Raw genomic sequence first — 18,412 nt, forward strand, 5'->3', positions numbered from 1 at the left:
CTCAAAATTTTTAATGATCAAATCAGAACAAAATTCAATAAACCTCTTTATTGAACATAATTCTTATTTTGATGAATTCAGGAGAGAGATTAAAGATATTCAGACTTGTAAGTCTTACTATCAGAATTATATTGTTTTGAATGTAATGATGTCAATGTGTTAATTTCCATGTTTTTCTTTAATGAAAAAATAACATTATCATCACCACCTTATTCAAAATAGTTGATATTAAGTAAATATACACTCAAAATAATGTAATGCCAAGATTAAGGTGTATCCTGAAGTCTTTAAACAGTTTCTGGAATTCATGGAAATTAGAATCATGTTCAATAATTCATAAAGTTTATTGAACACGTTCAGAGTATAGTTATTAAAACTTCAAATCAAATAAGTAAAAAATAATTTTTGAATTAAATAGTTGTCATCATGTGCTGAGGATAATAACAAGCAGTTATCATCATCAGCATGTAATGGCAACTATTTAACTGTTTAATTAGATTTTACTTCTTTCACATCATGTGCAAAGATGTGAAAGAAAGAAATTTAAAGTAATCATACAATTGATACAGTAATTTTTATGTTTTAATTTTGTTTTATATATCCAAGTATTAATATTAAAATTTAATAAAATATAGTACTGTATGTAATTTGTCAAATTATAAAAAAATTTTTTTGATTATTTATATTTTTGATTTAAATTTATTTTAAAATGGAATATAAATTGTATAATTTTATATGTAAATTATAAAGTATTAACGTTGTAATTTGAATATATGTTAATATTGAATAGTATTGTGATTATAATGACTGCCTGGTATTCATGATATGTGATATTCATGGTATATTTATGCAGCAGACTTCTTTCAGTATGAAAAAATGGAAAAAAATGGAAAAAAAATATATAAAGGAGCAACTTACCTATAGAAAATCCAAATATTGCACAGTAGAGAATCAACAAATAATAGTTATTGATGAAAGGACTAATTGCTGTTGCAACACCACCAAGAACCAATGCACAATTGTTAATAAATAGCGCATTTATGTGCGGTCTATCAGACATCCATCCACTAAAAACACGTCCAACGGTATTAGTTATACCAATTGTAGAAAGGAGAATAGTTGCATCTTCATCCGATATTCCTATCAACACGGCACGATCTATGATGTAGATGAAAGGTACGAAAAAGCCTGCCAAGGTCAGAAAACCAGAAACTGCGAGTAAAATAAAAGTTGGACTGGTTAGCAACGATAGATCCAACATCTGTCGAAAGGTATCTGTCATGGCGGAGGAACAGTGATACCATAATTCGTTGTTCGAACTTTCAACTTCCTTTGGGATTTTCGTAACACTGGCGTGATAGTGTTTCATGTCTGGCTGCGAACGAAATTCCGGTAATCGAAGTAAACTGGCGCTGAAGAGGATATCTTGTCTGTAGAAAGGTCGCAACATTTCTGGCTGGCATGACCCCTTTCTTAAAAATTTAGACGGTGATCTTCTCTCCCATCTCGAAGAAGCCCTTCTCGCTACTTCACTGTAAGGATTAGAGGGAAGACAAGGAAGCATATCGCTGCTAACGACTTCGCTATAAGAAGGGGGTGGACTATTATTGCTTTCCGCGTGAGAAATAGTAGAATCGGTATTACTTCCTCCACTGGTCTGATCGGTATATGATTTGTTTTTCACAGAATGCGAATTGGAACCGTTCGAATTCTTCCACTGAGAACCGAATTGAGAACCGTTTTGGCCTATGAGCAATCCATTGCTGACAGATTCGTCTGAATCCCATTTGTTCAACATATCTCTAGCTTCTTTGATCCTTAGCAAAAGTGGTTTAGCAGGTTCGGGTGGTAACGGCTCGAGTTTTCTCTTGGGTTCCAGAGGTCTAAAAAACGATCCGAAAACCATGCAGTTAAGAATTACGGCACTCAAAACCAGCAAACAACCTTGCCATCCATACTCGTTGACCATAATCTGAACTACTGGTGCCAATGTGAAAGCACCAACTCCCGATCCACAGACAGCGATACCCGTTGCCAATGCTCTTTTTTGATCGAAATAAAAACCAACGGTTACTATTGCTGGCAAAAATATGAAGCCAAATCCTATTCCTGTAAATAAAATAAAATAAAAAAATAAGTCAAATAGCCAATGGACATATAAATATATGAGAACTAATGTTTGACTACTAGTACTATATTAAAAATTGGTCCAACCGTTAACTTATATTTTAAAATTTGGCAATAAAAATATATAAAGTTAAGGGGAAAAAAACATTAAATAAAATACTAACCTCCTAGTAACCCCATAGAGACTATGAGAAAATTAACGCTGGTTGCGAAGTAAGATAAAGCAAAAGCCACAGCTGCAACGATACTTCCAGCAATGGTTACGGGACGACAACCATACGTATTCGCTAGGGCACTAACAATTGGACCTGTAATGATGATAATCCAGGATTAATAAAATAAAAGTTGCAACATTCACTTTTATAAGTCTTAATAAAATAAATGCGCTTAATGCTTATCCACGTTGCAGTGGCATTCATGATTCAAAACTATTTCATTTGCTTTAGTGTAAATGCATCCTTCTTTTATGTTTAATTTACTTTTTTTTTTTTTTTTCTTTTCTTTCTTAATGAAGTATATAAGTGAAAATCACTCGAAGCGAGAGGCCTTTTAATCTCTCAGAGGAGATCTTCAGTCCTTTTCTTACAATTCAGTATTAAAGAGCAATTCATTGCAGCTGAAAGTTGTGTTTTAAGGAGAAGTACAAATGAAAATTGTTTAGGAATTAAAAATTACATAAAATTCCATAATTACAATTTAAAATTTATGCAGAAAATATTCGCTTTCTTCAGTTCTAATTTTAAAGTTTCCGTGTCAGATTAAATTTTGTCAGAAAGCATATTATAATTTGCAATTCGTTTAAATTAAAAACATTTTTCAGACGATAAATTTGTGTAAAGCATGGAATTATAATATAGAATTAGATAATATAAAGCAAATATTATATATTAATACATATGCAAATAACGTTTCATTGTATAAACGTTATGTGACAAATGGATATTCATATGCGCCTTACATCTGCTTCCCTGCCAATATCCTGTGCTCGACAGAAAAGCTTGTATTTTTTTTATTCTCTCAAAAACTTCAATGTACAGTTATTTAAAAATAATTTAAGACATTTTAAAGTAAAATGCAGAACGGACTATAATTTTCTGTTTTTATAAATAATTGTCAAATTTTATTCTCCTATGCAAAAATAAATAAAACTTGAATAATAATAAAAGGATTCATTTATATTTAATAAATTAATTGATATGATATTAGAGATACAAATGTGCAAATTTTAAATGTTTCAAAAATTAAAAGCATAAGATTCGATATATCAATGAGTTCATTATAAGATGCCATTTAGAGGAGTGCGTTTTTTATAGGCATGATTCTGTTTAATGCATTCTACAAAGAATGCACTAAACAGAACCATGAAAAAATCTAATTTTTCTATTGATAATCAGTATTTTGAAAGTTTTATTCCCTACAAGAATCCACTGAAACAATTTGTAGATAATCTAGGTAACTGTCAATAGACATTTTAATTGTTAAAACGTAATTTTTTAAAAATATTTAATAGAATATATTTTAAAATATTTAAATAAATAAAAGTTAAAATGATGACAAAAATTTTAAATTTACATATTATGTATTCATAATAATAGAACTTGAGAAAATATTTCCGCATTATAGAATAAATATATTAAAATTACTGTACATTTAAAGTGAAGCGCAACGAAGCTATAAATTGGGTTTTAAAATTATCTCGTCTGAGCACTGTAAACTTTGTTATGTAATTCGAGATTGACGTACTTTAGGTGAGAAGACATTGATGTTTTGTGAAGTTCACGTTTGTAGAAACTGGCAATCTTTCACTTAAAAAATACTTTCGATAAGTGTTGGTGGCTTTGGCTTCCGCTTTAGTAAAGATGCCGGTGAAGAAATGTTTATTTTCGTTTGGACGTCTTGTAGTTACTAGTGCTTGTGCTATTGCCAATTAGCAATTCAATGCAAATATATAATTTAAGGGAAAAGTTTGTTCTTTCATGATAAGTTTACGAGTGTTGAGGATTTATGGAATTAGAAAATTGAATATGAATGATAAGAAACTTTGAGGACAGGTCTTTAAAAAACAAATTAAACTATAAATTTTAATTTTAAAATATTTTATCATTCAAAAATCAGTTGAATTATTCAGTGATTGCTGTATTTTTATACTGATGTAATCTTGGAGTAATTAAATACATCTAAACATACGTAACGTAACGTACTAACGTAAAATGGTGACATGTTGCTCCTCCTTTCAAGTTTGCCAGCGTTTTTCTAAAGTTAAATGGCCAAATTTTACAAAGCACTAAATTTGATTTAAGTTACTTAAAACGGTACTTATCACTGTTCCATCGACAAAAGAGTTTTAGAACCTTCAGAGCACCATGTACTTACATGCGGCTGAAAAACAGATAACGCTAAGTCTATATGGAAGGTGAAGGATAATAAAATAGCGACAACATCGCCACCAATGAGAAGGCATTCATAAACTCCGTTGGAATAGGTTAAGTTCAGATCAGTGATGGATCCAGAAGAACCCAAAGCGATGGTTAAAAGTCCCTGTAGTGCTCTATGGATGAAGTATAATTATTCTTATTATTTATGGTTCTCTACCACTATATTTTAAATGGTTTAATGTGTTGTGTCCAACTTTTTACTGCTTTGTTTACATTGTCACTGTAATGTTTTTTCTTGTGAGTTATGCTTTTGCCTGTAAAGCAACACTTCCGATTGTGATAGCAACATTCAGAAGCGAAAAACAATGAATTTTGTATATTGTAGTGGATGTGCAATATTGTACCCAATAAATGCATGTATTAATTATGATTTTATGATAGCAAGCGTTTTACTTCTTAAATCAGCGTTTTTCTCCAAACCTTACATTATTTTGCTTTCCTGAAGATTGGCATCTCTGCAGATAGCCTATATGTTCTATTGCCTGGCGTATATTAATGAAACAATCAATCAATCATTATAAATTTTCTATTTTACAGTTCTTCCTCCTTTCTCTCCTTCATATGCATTCTTTTTAATTTCTAATTTTTCATGTAATTGCTGAGAATTTAATGCTTAAACAATGGCGAAGATTCCACTTATTGCAAACGTTTAGTTTTATATAAAAAATTATAATTATTGAATGTAATATGTAAAAATATTTAAAAATTCAATATTTAATTGTACAATGTCAAATAAATTTTAATAATTTCTTCTAGTTTTAAGAGGCTTTGAAGAAAATGAAAAATGGAGATATATATATATATATATATAGACCTAAACGAATGTTTATATTCAATTTTCTTTAAAATTTGCACATAAAATACGTTAGACATGACGAAATATTTTCTTTCATGACACAATTTAACTAAATATTTGATATTAATTCTACACTGTAATATGTTTCAGGATTTCTTCCAAGATACGATAAAGAAATGTTAGAATACATTTAAATAAATATATTCTTTCAGTTAACGAGTATTTTTTTCATGAAAAACATACCTATTTTAAAAATTAATTTTTTTTTTAACCGATTAAATACATTAAATTTGCATTTTTGTAAATTTTCATCTTTTTTTCTTTGATTTTAAAGTATTTAACATAAACTTTTAACATTTTTAAATATAAAATATGATAAGTATGAAGTTTTAAAAATTAATTATTAATTAAAACTCCAATTTTTAATTAATTAAATAAAAAATTATAAAGGAATGTTCATAAGAAACTTAAGGAAATTTATCATTGGCTAATGATGCTATTATAAAAAAATATTTACTGTTTTGTAAGGTTTAAAGTATCCATTTTAAGGCTATCGAAATTAACATTTACGTAGAACTTTCGTCATTTATATACATTAAAAAGATGGTCAACATCAGAAAAATGACGTCGATTTAATAATCAAAGATTATTCTACTTATCTAAAAAGATAAATATTTAATTTTCAAAGGCTAAACTGTCCTAATTTCGATTTTGTTTCGCAAAATTTATTATTCTTTATGGCAAATCAATTGCAACTTGAGGTATTGACTGAATTGCATTTGATATTATAACTCAATATGCTAATTTCTTTAATCAAAAATTTTTTCGGACAAGTGAGTAGATAAGAGCTGTTAAGGTTGTAAAATTATGAAATGTGATACGAGATTTTTAAGATTTTTTGGCATAAAATGATTAACCTTTTCTGTTTAATTTTAGAATAAAAAATCGTACTTTGATTCAGAGATTTTAATAATTGATCTCAAGTTATTTATGTTTTTAATGTTATTAAAATAAACACAATCCTTTATCTTGTATATTAATTTGTATTTTTCGAATCTGAAGACGTGGAATTTAATTTCTAAATTTAAACGAATTAAAAATTTCTAAATCAAATCTCAAGAAGTGGTATTAAAAAAATTTAGAATTTTAGAGAATTATAATTTTTTAATACAAAAACTGTATGAAATTTTATTGTAATATATTACATATCAAATTGATAAATATATATTATAATGTTTAATTTGTGCTTTAATTGCTAGTTTTATGGATTAAATTATCTCGAAATAAACCGCTAGAGATATGCATAATCGTGTCAATAATTAGAGACATTATAGAAATTACATGTATTGCACGTACACGTGTGTTAAAAATTTTTTTTCTTTTAGATAAATTAAAGTTTACATAAAACATTAAATTTTTCTTCCTTTTTAAAAATTATTTCATTATTTGATAGGATGTAAGATTAAAAATTTACATAAAATATTAGATTTTGAAATTTACAATAAGATCAATTGCAACTTGTGGCATTAATTTCATTGATGATTTCCGCTGCTACTTGAGATATTTTATGGAATAAATTGTCTCTTGAGTCATTTACTGCAATGAAAATTGGACTCTATTGCACAGAATTCATTGCTACTTGAGGCATTGACCTCCATTTTAAAGACTCACTTGCCATTTGAGATACTACCTCGTTGCATCAATCTATGCAATGATGCAATTGATACATTTTTAATATATTTATTAAAATTTGAAAAAAAATATTAAAACTAATATGTAATTATAATAATTATTCCTATCATATTTTTGAATTATTATACATTAAGAAACAAGAATCTCAAGTAATAATGAAAAAAAAATGAAACTAATCTTATATTGCTTGATATTAAAAGTATTTATTTATATATTATGCATTTTTTTCTATCTAGTTCTGTATATTTTAAATAAGAGTATAAAACGCAAACAATTTGCCGATTAAAATCTTTTTTTTTTACTATAATCTGACGTGGATATCTTAAGGATTTGTTAAATTACCTTTAACAAACTTCTAAAAAAAATTTGATAAAATAATATTTTTAAAAAATTAATTCATTTTCGTTATAAATTAAATGGAAAAAATAGGTTAAAAACACTAAAGTGAATTATTAATAAATAAAAAAATATTCATCTTAATAAACCATTTTCTAAAGTAGGAAATGGTAAATTATCGTTCGATTGGTTTACAGAAGAATACGATTACAAAAATTATTATCATAATACAAATAATATAGAATATAATCGTTATCTGGAATGAGAATTATGCCCGATATCTCGGTTATTTGTAAAATTATCAGAGATGTTATCTGTTACCATTCTATAAACAGAAAGAACTAAGATAAACTTCTCATACTATACAATTCTACGTTATATATATATGAATTTACTTAAAATGTCATTTTTAATAATAAAATTAGTTGTATTGTGTGTAAAAATATTTGTTTTTTAATTATTACTTAAATTTTTTAAAATGAAATCTTGCATTTTCTACTCCATTTTTAGTTTATCTTTCCTACTCTATTAGAAATTTCATTTTGGATGCTCTTAGTGATAAATTAAGCATCTACACAGCATAATAATTAGATTCGTTTAGTAAATTGGATCATATAAATCCTATAACATTAAAATAAATAATTAAGTAAAGCAGGCTAAGTCTATTAAGAAATCCTTTTCCCTCGACCTTGGATTTTCACTGGAATCTATAATGTTAAATCTATAACTGAAATTTATACAGATGATTTCAAGTAGAATTTGGTGTAATTTTGCATACAGGAAGCGGAAGTTATTCTAAAAAACAAGTAACAATCTATCCTAATTCCCTTTTATAAGTGCCCAAGATATACATATACAGATAGAGATTGTATATATTATAAGTGTAATGTCAGGATCATGTGCACTTATCATTATCTANTGACTGAAGATATTGAATCTTAATGATGATTGATATCAAATAATTTAAAGTTTTAATCGTTAAATATGTACAGTACATTAAACTTTATTTTTATGATAAATTTCACCTAATTGATTTATTATTAAGTAAATGGATTAGTTTGTTGGCAATCAAGAAAATCAATTAAGATCTGTTGCAATGCGATAATTTCTGAGAATTGAAATGTTTTCGTGCAAATATTTTGAAGACCATATGCAGAATATTGCAAAAACACCAGTACAAGTTAGTAATAGGTAGCTTAATGACTTGAAAGAGTAAGATAAAAATTTTTGGAACATGTTTTATGACATTATTCTAGGAATATCGAACCAATTTATGTTATCGAGTCGAAAAATATATGTCAAAAACAGCAATTAACATCTTTACCTGTTCAAAAATATTATAGAAAACAATTTTTTAATACGAATTCCATTAGTTAAATCCTCTAGTTTTACACGTTGACACCATATTTAATATTCTCCAGGATTTAATATTTGTTTTTGACTATATTTTTGTTAAATAATTCAATTGTAAAAAATTGAATAATCGTACTACGAATTATGGATATGCAAATATATTGCAAGTGTTAAGTACTGATTTATAATGTGGATTAGTTAATAGAGAGGTTGAGGCGCACGTTTTAAACGTGTAAACGTGTACGTGTGACGTTCGGCGCCGCTTTCCCGTAAGCCTAAAAGTTTGACGATGGTGTTTGGAATGTCGAGCGTGATTCCACCGACTATCCAAACACCATTGTCAAACTTTTAGGCTTACGGGAAAGCGGCGCCTAACGTCACACGTACACGTTTACACGTTTAAAACGTGCGCCTCAACCTATCTAATATAAGAGTTCGTCCATTGATTTACGTGTACAGTTTCAGGGGAGGGAGGGTCGCGTAAAGTACTGTACACCTTTGTACACGATGGGGAAGAGATCGAGACATTGTCTACGAGAATTTTTTAAGTGGCATATGCATTTGTCCTTGTAAGTCTACTTACTAGCCATGTGAATAAATTATCAGAAAATATTTTCAGGATTTTCTAAACTCATTTCTTCAATGTCATGGTGATCCATGAGAACGTAATTAATTTTTTTTGAGGAATTAAATTCTTAAAATTTATGTTATAAAATAATTATTTCACAGCAGAATTATTATATTTGAATGAATCATTTGGTAGCATAACTAATGGAATTTTAATGTTGCTTTGAAATATCAAATAAACATCAATAAAAGCACGAAAAATACACTTTTACTTGGCAGAGAGAGCTGTAGTATATAAAATAGACTTCACTAATAGAGAATAACAACAATATCACGTGATAACGTTCACAGAAAAACCATAAAATTTAAATAACAACGAAACTGGCTAATTTGAGTCATAGTAAATCACACACTATCCAATTATTTTAGGTAAAAACGTTTTAAAAAGTCAAAGTTTATTACAGAAAACATCCTTCATCGAAATCATATAACATAAATTGAAAATGCAGTGGTTTGAATTATTCGAATATATTTCGTGAACAGTTTCATCTATCGAAACAATTTTATTGTACGTATGTTTCATAGTAATACCATAAAGCAGAAATATGAAATTTCTATTGTCTTGCTTAAAAATTACGCAAGTTAGACGCATCTAAAACATAAAAATATTTTACCTTCCAGCGTATTTTCAATGAAATTAAATGAAGAATCACCAATATCATTTGGCAATATAAAAAGAAAATTAAGTAAAATAACAGATGGCCGTCAGTTAATCGTGTTTTGTTTAGTGTATTCCAGGCGAATTTATAAATATGAATTTGTTAAAGCGTTGTAATTTCTTAACAGGAAATGTTTTATTTCGCGCAATTTTTATAATTTGCAAGTGATAAACTATTCGAATAATACAATGGTTAATCAACTTTTGGGTCATTCTGTATACGCATAATTTAGTTTTCTATCGTAAAGTATTTGAATAATACGGAAATTTAGTCTTTACAATGGTTATCTGACTTTTGGGGAAACTGGTGTATATAATATTCTATTTTAATGTTAAAAATATAACAAATGACAGACTTTCTATTGATATATGAAGCACTTTCTATTTTTTGAAAGAAGAGCATGGACATTCTTTAGATATACATAGTAAATGGAGTGAGACGAAAGGATTTTGTAGTTCCTAATTAGATCGTGTAATTAGAATTTGATGCTAGAAATAACAAATTATTTATGGCATTTCTATTTTTTTCTATCGTATTAATTTACCTATGGCAAATGATATATTGGATATTATAAAGATAAACAATGAAAATTCATCTGCCAGATGTTCCTATTTCTAACTACAGATTGAGATTGAATTTCCTCGAATTCTCGTGATTTTTTTAATTAGAGAACCGGTCCGATTAAACAAAAAATCTCGAAGGTTTCTACCGAATTCATCACTCCTCTTGACTTCAACTGTCCACTCATTCGTGACTAATCAAAAATTAAATTATTTATATTATTAATATTTGAGTTAATTAAATTCAATTAAAATAAAATAAACGTAAAGAAAGTTTTAAAGTTAAAGAGATTTTCACATAATCCTCGACCTTAAAAAGTAAAAACAAGCCAGATGACTCAAAATTATTGCTTAAAAATGCGTGATCGGTAGTGCAAATATTTTAAAAAGCAATTTATTTCCATTTTAAGCATTAAAAAGTTATTAAAACTTGCCATTCACATAAAAAAGAATTTTTCATCAGGAAATCGAATCCAGATTCTACAGCTGATATACTCTATTACAGTGTTTTTCAACCATTTCTCATCGCAGACCGGTAAAATTATGGATAATTTTACATGGACCGAGTAATTATATGCGACTACAAATTGCCGATATGCTTAAAAGCTTATATAAATAATAGTAATTTAGAGTTGTTACGTACAGTAACTCTGGATTATTATTTAAATACCAACTGCGCCAGGATTAATATGGTCAAATATTTTTCTGCTGATCGGTAGTTCAAAAACACTGCTCTATTAGACAAAGATGGGTTTATACAAGCTATAACTTAATGCCTCATGCTACGAGAATAAAATTTAGGGTTTCACACTTTTAAATTCATTACTACTTACTTGTTAGTGGAGAAGAAAAACATCTCATATAATATATCTTAAGGACACTAGAAGTTCAAAGTCCGACCTTGTTAAACTTATTGGATTTAAAATATTAATTATAATTAAAAGCTTTAATTTATATTAAATTATTTACTCATTAATAAATTTGAAAATATTCTTTTATCGTTATTTATACGAAATTTTAAATTTCTTTACAAAGAAACGTGAGTTTGGTACATTTAAATACTGTACTTGTTTCTTGTCCTTAATAATTAAAAGTATTTTACCTAGAAATTGTGATTCCCTCGGTATAATAACTTCCAGTTCACGAAGTGGACAAAGACATAATATACGTGAGTTTAGTTTTGCATTTTCTTAGAATTTAAACATTGGTTTAATGTCAATTTAGTCTATTATTACAGTAATTTCGAGCATAAAATAAATTATAGAAGTAATTTTTTCGAAGAGCTGTCGAATAATTTATAATTTTCTTTATATATTAGAAGAGTGATGATTTTATTATTCTGATAATCTTTCGTTTTAATGTGCAATAAACACGTGTTACGGACACATTGTTATGTTATTGCTCAATATATAGGCAACGGAAGTAGACAGTATCGAGTGAGATTTATAAAAAGGGTTGTAAACAAACAATAAGACGGATTTAACACTTTTGATGACACAATTCAAACTCATCATACTTGTATATGTAACCTTACCACTTCACGTGATTTTCTTAACCAATTAGAAATATGTATTCAAACTAAGAAATTTGTCAGTTAAATACGTTTAAATTCTAGTAATGTTTCATAGTAATACCATAAAGCAGAAATATGAAATTTCTATTGTCTTGCTTAAAAATTACGCAAGTTAGACGCATCTAAAACATAAAAATATTTTACCTTCCAGCGTATTTTCAATGAAATTAAATGAAGAATCACCAATATCATTTGGCAATATAAAAAGAAAATTAAGTAAAATAACAGATGGCCGTCAGTTAATCGTGTTTTGTTTAGTGTATTCCAGGCGAATTTATAAATATGAATTTGTTAAAGCGTTATAATTTCTTAACAGGAAATGTTTTATTTCGCGCAATTTTTATAATTTGCAAGTAATAAACTATTCGAATAATACAATGGTTAATCAACTTTTGGGTCATTCTGTATACGCATAATTTAGTTTTCTATCGTAAAGTATTTGAATAATACGGAAATTTAGTCTTTACAATGGTTATCTGACTTTTGGGGAAACTGGTGTATATAATATTCTATTTTAATGTTAAAAATATAACAAATGACAGACTTTCTATTGATATATGAAGCACTTTCTATTTTTTGAAAGAAGAGCATGGACATTCTTTAGATATACATAGTAAATGGAGTGAGACGAAAGGATTTTGTAGTTCCTAATTAGATCGTGTAATTAGAATTTGATGCTAGAAATAACAAATTATTTATGGCATTTCTATTTTTTTCTATCGTATTAATTTACCTATGGCAAATGATATATTGGATATTATAAAGATAAACAATGAAAATTCATCTGCCAGATGTTCCTATTTCTAACTACAGATTGAGATTGAATTTCCTCGAATTCTCGTGATTTTTTTAATTAGAGAACCGGTCCGATTAAACAAAAAATCTCGAAGGTTTCTACCGAATTCATCACTCCTCTTGACTTCAACTGTCCACTCATTCGTGACTAATCAAAAATTAAATTATTTATATTATTAATATTTGAGTTAATTAAATTCAATTAAAATAAAATAAACGTAAAGAAAGTTTTAAAGTTAAAGAGATTTTCACATAATCCTCGACCTTAAAAAGTAAAAACAAGCCAGATGACTCAAAATTATTGCTTAAAAATGCGTGATCGGTAGTGCAAATATTTTAAAAAGCAATTTATTTCCATTTTAAGCATTAAAAAGTTATTAAAACTTGCCATTCACATAAAAAAGAATTTTTCATCAGGAAATCGAATCCAGATTCTACAGCTGATATACTCTATTACAGTGTTTTTCAACCATTTCTCATCGCAGACCGGTAAAATTATGGATCATTTTACATGGACCGAGTAATTATATGCGACTACAAATTGCCGATATGCTTAAAAGCTTATATAAATAATAGTAATTTAGAGTTGTTACGTACAGTAACTCTGGATTATTATTTAAATACCAACTGCGCCAGGATTAATATGGTCAAATATTTTTCTGCTGATCGGTAGTTCAAAAACACTGCTCTATTAGACAAAGATGGGTTTATACAAGCTATAACTTAATGCCTCATGCTACGAGAATAAAATTTAGGGTTTCACACTTTTAAATTCATTACTACTTACTTGTTAGTGGAGAAGAAAAACATCTCATATAATATATCTTAAGGACACTAGAAGTTCAAAGTCCGACCTTGTTAAATTTATTGGATTTAAAATATTAATTATAATTAAAAGCTTTAATTTATATTAAATTATTTACTCATTAATAAATTTGAAAATATTCTTTTATCGTTATTTATACGAAATTTTAAATTTCTTTACAAAGAAACGTGAGTTTGGTACATTNTAAAATATATTTAAAAAATGATTTGGCTTACATATAACCTGCACATTTTATGCATTTTGTTCAAATTATGCAGGTAAAAACAGTGTTTATGTAAGAAATTGTTAATGTAAATTAATTTTACGTATAGAGATAATTACTCCTTATTCAGAAGGTTCAAGATCTTTAGTTAAGAAAAAAAATTGGGCACAGGCAATGAATTATAATTACTGAATTTTTAAACTTGTAGATATAATAATACTTAAATAGAAATGTTGAAATCGTTACGTTTCTTGGAGAGAGAGGGAAAGAATTTGGTGTCATTCATTCGAAGATAGAATTTGATGATAACGAAGAGGAAATGCGGTCATCTTAAATACAATACTTTAAACGAGAACTCGGTCGAGCAATATATCTATGACAAATTTTCTCTCAAATATTAAGAAATTAATCAAATTCTAAGAAATTCAATTTGAATAATTGCGTTTCTAACAAAAGAAAACCCATATATCGAGTATAAAACTCTTCCTAGAAGGAGTGTCGAAAGGGAGTAATACATCATTTTTACCTTCTATATTATAAAATAATCAAGTTTTTAGAAACGAAAATAGTCTTTTTAGAATTTAATCCAAAAAACCACAAATTAAACTAATGGCCCGTTTTTATCATTAATTCTTAAAATGTCTATAACTAGTCCTTGAACGATTCTTAGAAAGTACATAATTAATCATATTCCTTAAGTATCAGAATATTAAATGAATAAAGAAAAGATACTTACAGGGAGGAGATTATATATATATATATATTTTATATTTTTAGAAATTTGTAATATAAGTTGATCAGTGTCTACACAATTATAAAAGTCACAGTAACTGAGGATGTGACGACGTTAAGAGGATGCAACAACGTTCTTGTTGGTTGTCTTCCAAAGGCCTCATTTGTTATGTTTATAATAGTTCCAGTTAGTTCATGTTGAGTANAAATTTGTAATATAAGTTGATCAGTGTCTACACAATTATAAAAGTCACAGTAACTGAGGATGTGACGACGTTAAGAGGATGCAACAACGTTCTTGTTGGTTGTCTTCCAAAGGCCTCATTTGTTATGTTTATAATAGTTCCAGTTAGTTCATGTTGAGTAACCGTTTCTGTTAATTGTAGTAAAGTTTTTTAAAGATATCAAGATGGTCCTATTTCTTAATAGATAAAGATTTTAAAATATAATCAAAATTAGTACATAATCGATCAAAGTATCGATCTGTAAATACAATTTTGAAGTTCTCTCTCGTTGAATACAAACAGATAAACAATTTTGCTAATTTAAGCATAGCTTTAAAAAGGTTACAAACATTAATTATCGATAAAATATAATTACAAGATGATAGATTTATGCGTATTTTTATCATTTTAATATCATTTAAGTTACGCAAAATTATTATAAGTGAGCAATTTATGATGTTCTAATGTGTAATTTATAGCATCAGTTAGGGTATTTAAATTATGTTTTTGAGGTTTGCAATTGTTAAAATTATGTTTTAGGTTTTAAGAAGAATTTATAAGTCTTCTAAAAACATTTGTTTAATTTAATTAAACTAAATATTTCGGCGATCTTTTCGATATTTTTTGGGTAAACAATAAAATTCCACTTCTCCCTCTCTATCAATTTCTCTTGAGAATTTGTCTTTCGGAACTCTAAGAATGTCTTGATAAAGCCATTTTTATCAATAAAAGATGATATCTACGGTCATATTTATTTATTAATACATTTATTTGACAGAAATCTTTGCGAGTTTGCAATTATTTTCAACAACTATTTGTCATATATATGTTTATAAAACAAGTAATTTAAGGCTATAATTATGTCATTCTCTATCAAAAGTATAGCAACTTATGTATAAAAAATATAATATTGATAATAAATAACTTAATATTAAATATATTTATTTAAAATCTTCTTCAAAACATGTTTATTTTGTAAAAGAAAATATAAATTTCTGTACTCCACAGAAATTTTCTCGCTTCTATTTCTTATTTTTGTTAATTTATTAAAATTATTATGTTTATAGCTTAACAGTTTCATTCAGTTCATGTTGAGTAATAGTGTCTGTTATCTGTAGTAAAATTTAAAAGCGTGAAACTTTAAAATTTATTCTCATAGAGTGAGAGTCTAAGCTGTATCATTTTTAGCTTAAAAGTCCCCATTCTGCTTCAAATTTCCATGCTTAGTGAAGACCAAGACAGCATCAAGACCTAAGCTATTCATATACTAAGCTGTAATCTTATTTGGCTTACATATAAATCTTGCTTGAAGGAAGTGAATGAGTTATAAGTACAATTTATATATTATTAAATATATTTTGCGATATCTTTAGATTTCTGGAAATTTTTTTGAAATTTTTTATAAGTCAAAAAACATCTAGAGCGGTATTTGACGTCACTTAAGCACCGATTACCTTACAAACACACCGGTATTATAAATCAGTACGATAGTTCAAGCTTATTAAGAAGCAGGTTCATTGACTTTTCTCGGAAAAAATTCGTAGACGTTGATTCTTAATTATCAAACCGCTGTGATTTCTTAGATTTAAGCTATTAAAATATCATTATCAATTTACAAATTGTTAAAGGGCATTTCCATTTTTTTTCAACGTCTGTTTTTTAGCATTTCTAGATTGATGCTTAACATTAATAGCGCATAAAGAGTGTATAAAAAATTAAGCTGTATATACAGTATGTATGCGTAAATTCTGCTATATATTTGTAAATTTATTGGCTTATTTGTTTAATTTATAATTATAGCAATTTTTTATATGTAAAAAAGAAGTAACAGACCTTCGCAACTGCTGATTCTACTCGAACTTGCTATAGATACTGTATATAAAAATAGAATTCAATTACAATCAAGGATCTGCGGGTGAATTAACTAAAGGACAAGAATAAACGCAATGACTTTCAAAATTGAAAATCGAACGTAAACAAGAAAATATGCAAATTAAAACTTCTTAATATATTCAGTGTTAGTGTTGTACTGTACTGTACATGTGACTGAATATAGTAGCGTTTTTTAAAAACGCTACTATATGGTCGAATGTGGTGTGTGTTGGTGAATATCATTTATACAATAATAAAAGCACATAAATATGCATTTAGACGAATATTCATTTCCTTATTTACTACAAAAATTATGTTTTTAATGAATATAAAGCTGGGTTTGTAAGCACGTAATAACATACTCAGAATATAAATTCGAGTGTTTTTACGAATCGTTGACCCAAAATTACATTAACGTCGAAGAAATTAAATTTTTTATGTTTGAGAAATAATAATCGTGCGAAGAAATGAAATATTAACATTGATATAAATCGATAAATTATTAATAATTTTCGAAAGAGTGATATAAATTTTCTTTAAAAAATGCCTGAATAAGTTATCTTAGCGTAAACAATTTTGCACTTTTAATTTTGAAAAATGACATAATTTGTAAGTTGCAATGGGATTTTATATATGAAGAACTCTTTGAAGATATCAATTGCGAATGTCTCTCATCATAATGGCGATTGCTATTAATGAACAGATAACCCAAAGCAATATCATTGAACAGCTGTCCCAAATGATCGTGTTTATTCTTTCTATCATTCAAAGTAATTCGAAGTCATTAGGATATGTTGAAACCTCAAAACAATGATAAGAAAAAAGAAAATCTAGAGTAATAGTTGTCACTCGACGAGAGTTCAAGGTCTGATTATTAATGGAATGGGTGTCCAGCAACACAGATCTATCTCGTTTTTTAATACCAAGGACGAGATGTTTTCATATTTATGTATTCAAACTACTACCTTTACACGTTCTTCTATATTTATATACAGTAAAAGCGCTCATAAAAATCAGTAGTAAGCAATAAATAATCGTTAAAAATACCATGTAGAGGTACTTCACAATGGAATATATGACATGTTTATTAGAAATTGTTCATAGATTTTAAGTCTTGTTGTTTACTCGCGATTATAAAAACAACTCGAACAACAATGCCAATTCATTGTTATATATTTAACACAGCTTCGCGTAAGAAAAAATACAAGACAATTTCAATAGCAAACAAACAAAATCATTTCCTGGTAAAAGTTAGAAAACAATTTAAATAGAGTCAAAGATTGTTTTAAAATGATATAGGATATATAACAACACACAATAAAAACTAAAATAGCTTGTAAATAAAAGACTTAAAGGATCAATGTAGTGAATTGAGAGTCTAATTGATTGCCATGTTTATGATTCTATACTAATATTATTGTCTATTTAAGGATCTCAATGCCGACAACATCCCTTCGATGCCATAGAAACACGAGATCAAAACAGACCTTGGCAACTCTACATAAAAATGGCACGTTTAGTTTTTAGAAAAATAACACACTGACGAAATCTTTCCAATATATCTTTGCATATATTAATATTATTAAAATAATTTAATTCATAT

The 18,412-nt window shown here is 27.5% G+C and overlaps 1 protein-coding gene across 1 annotated transcript; it reads right to left on the minus strand.

The window, feature by feature from the left end:
* Positions 1-804: 804 nt before the first annotated feature.
* On the minus strand, positions 805-3,221 carry LOC111615885 (the record flags this gene model as incomplete). The annotated part of the gene is made up of 2 exons (XM_023357327.1): positions 2,292-3,221; positions 805-2,109 (listed from the first exon to the last, which is right to left on the minus strand). Coding segments are annotated over exons 1-2 (1,321 nt in total), but the record flags the coding sequence as incomplete, so codon positions are not given.
* Between the last annotated feature and the right edge of the window lie 15,191 nt (positions 3,222-18,412).

This window comes from Centruroides sculpturatus, unplaced genomic scaffold, assembly GCF_000671375.1.
Source record: "Centruroides sculpturatus isolate CEXI.00-Female unplaced genomic scaffold, Cexi_2.0 scaffold2791, whole genome shotgun sequence".
NCBI lineage: Eukaryota > Metazoa > Arthropoda > Arachnida > Scorpiones > Buthidae > Centruroides > Centruroides sculpturatus.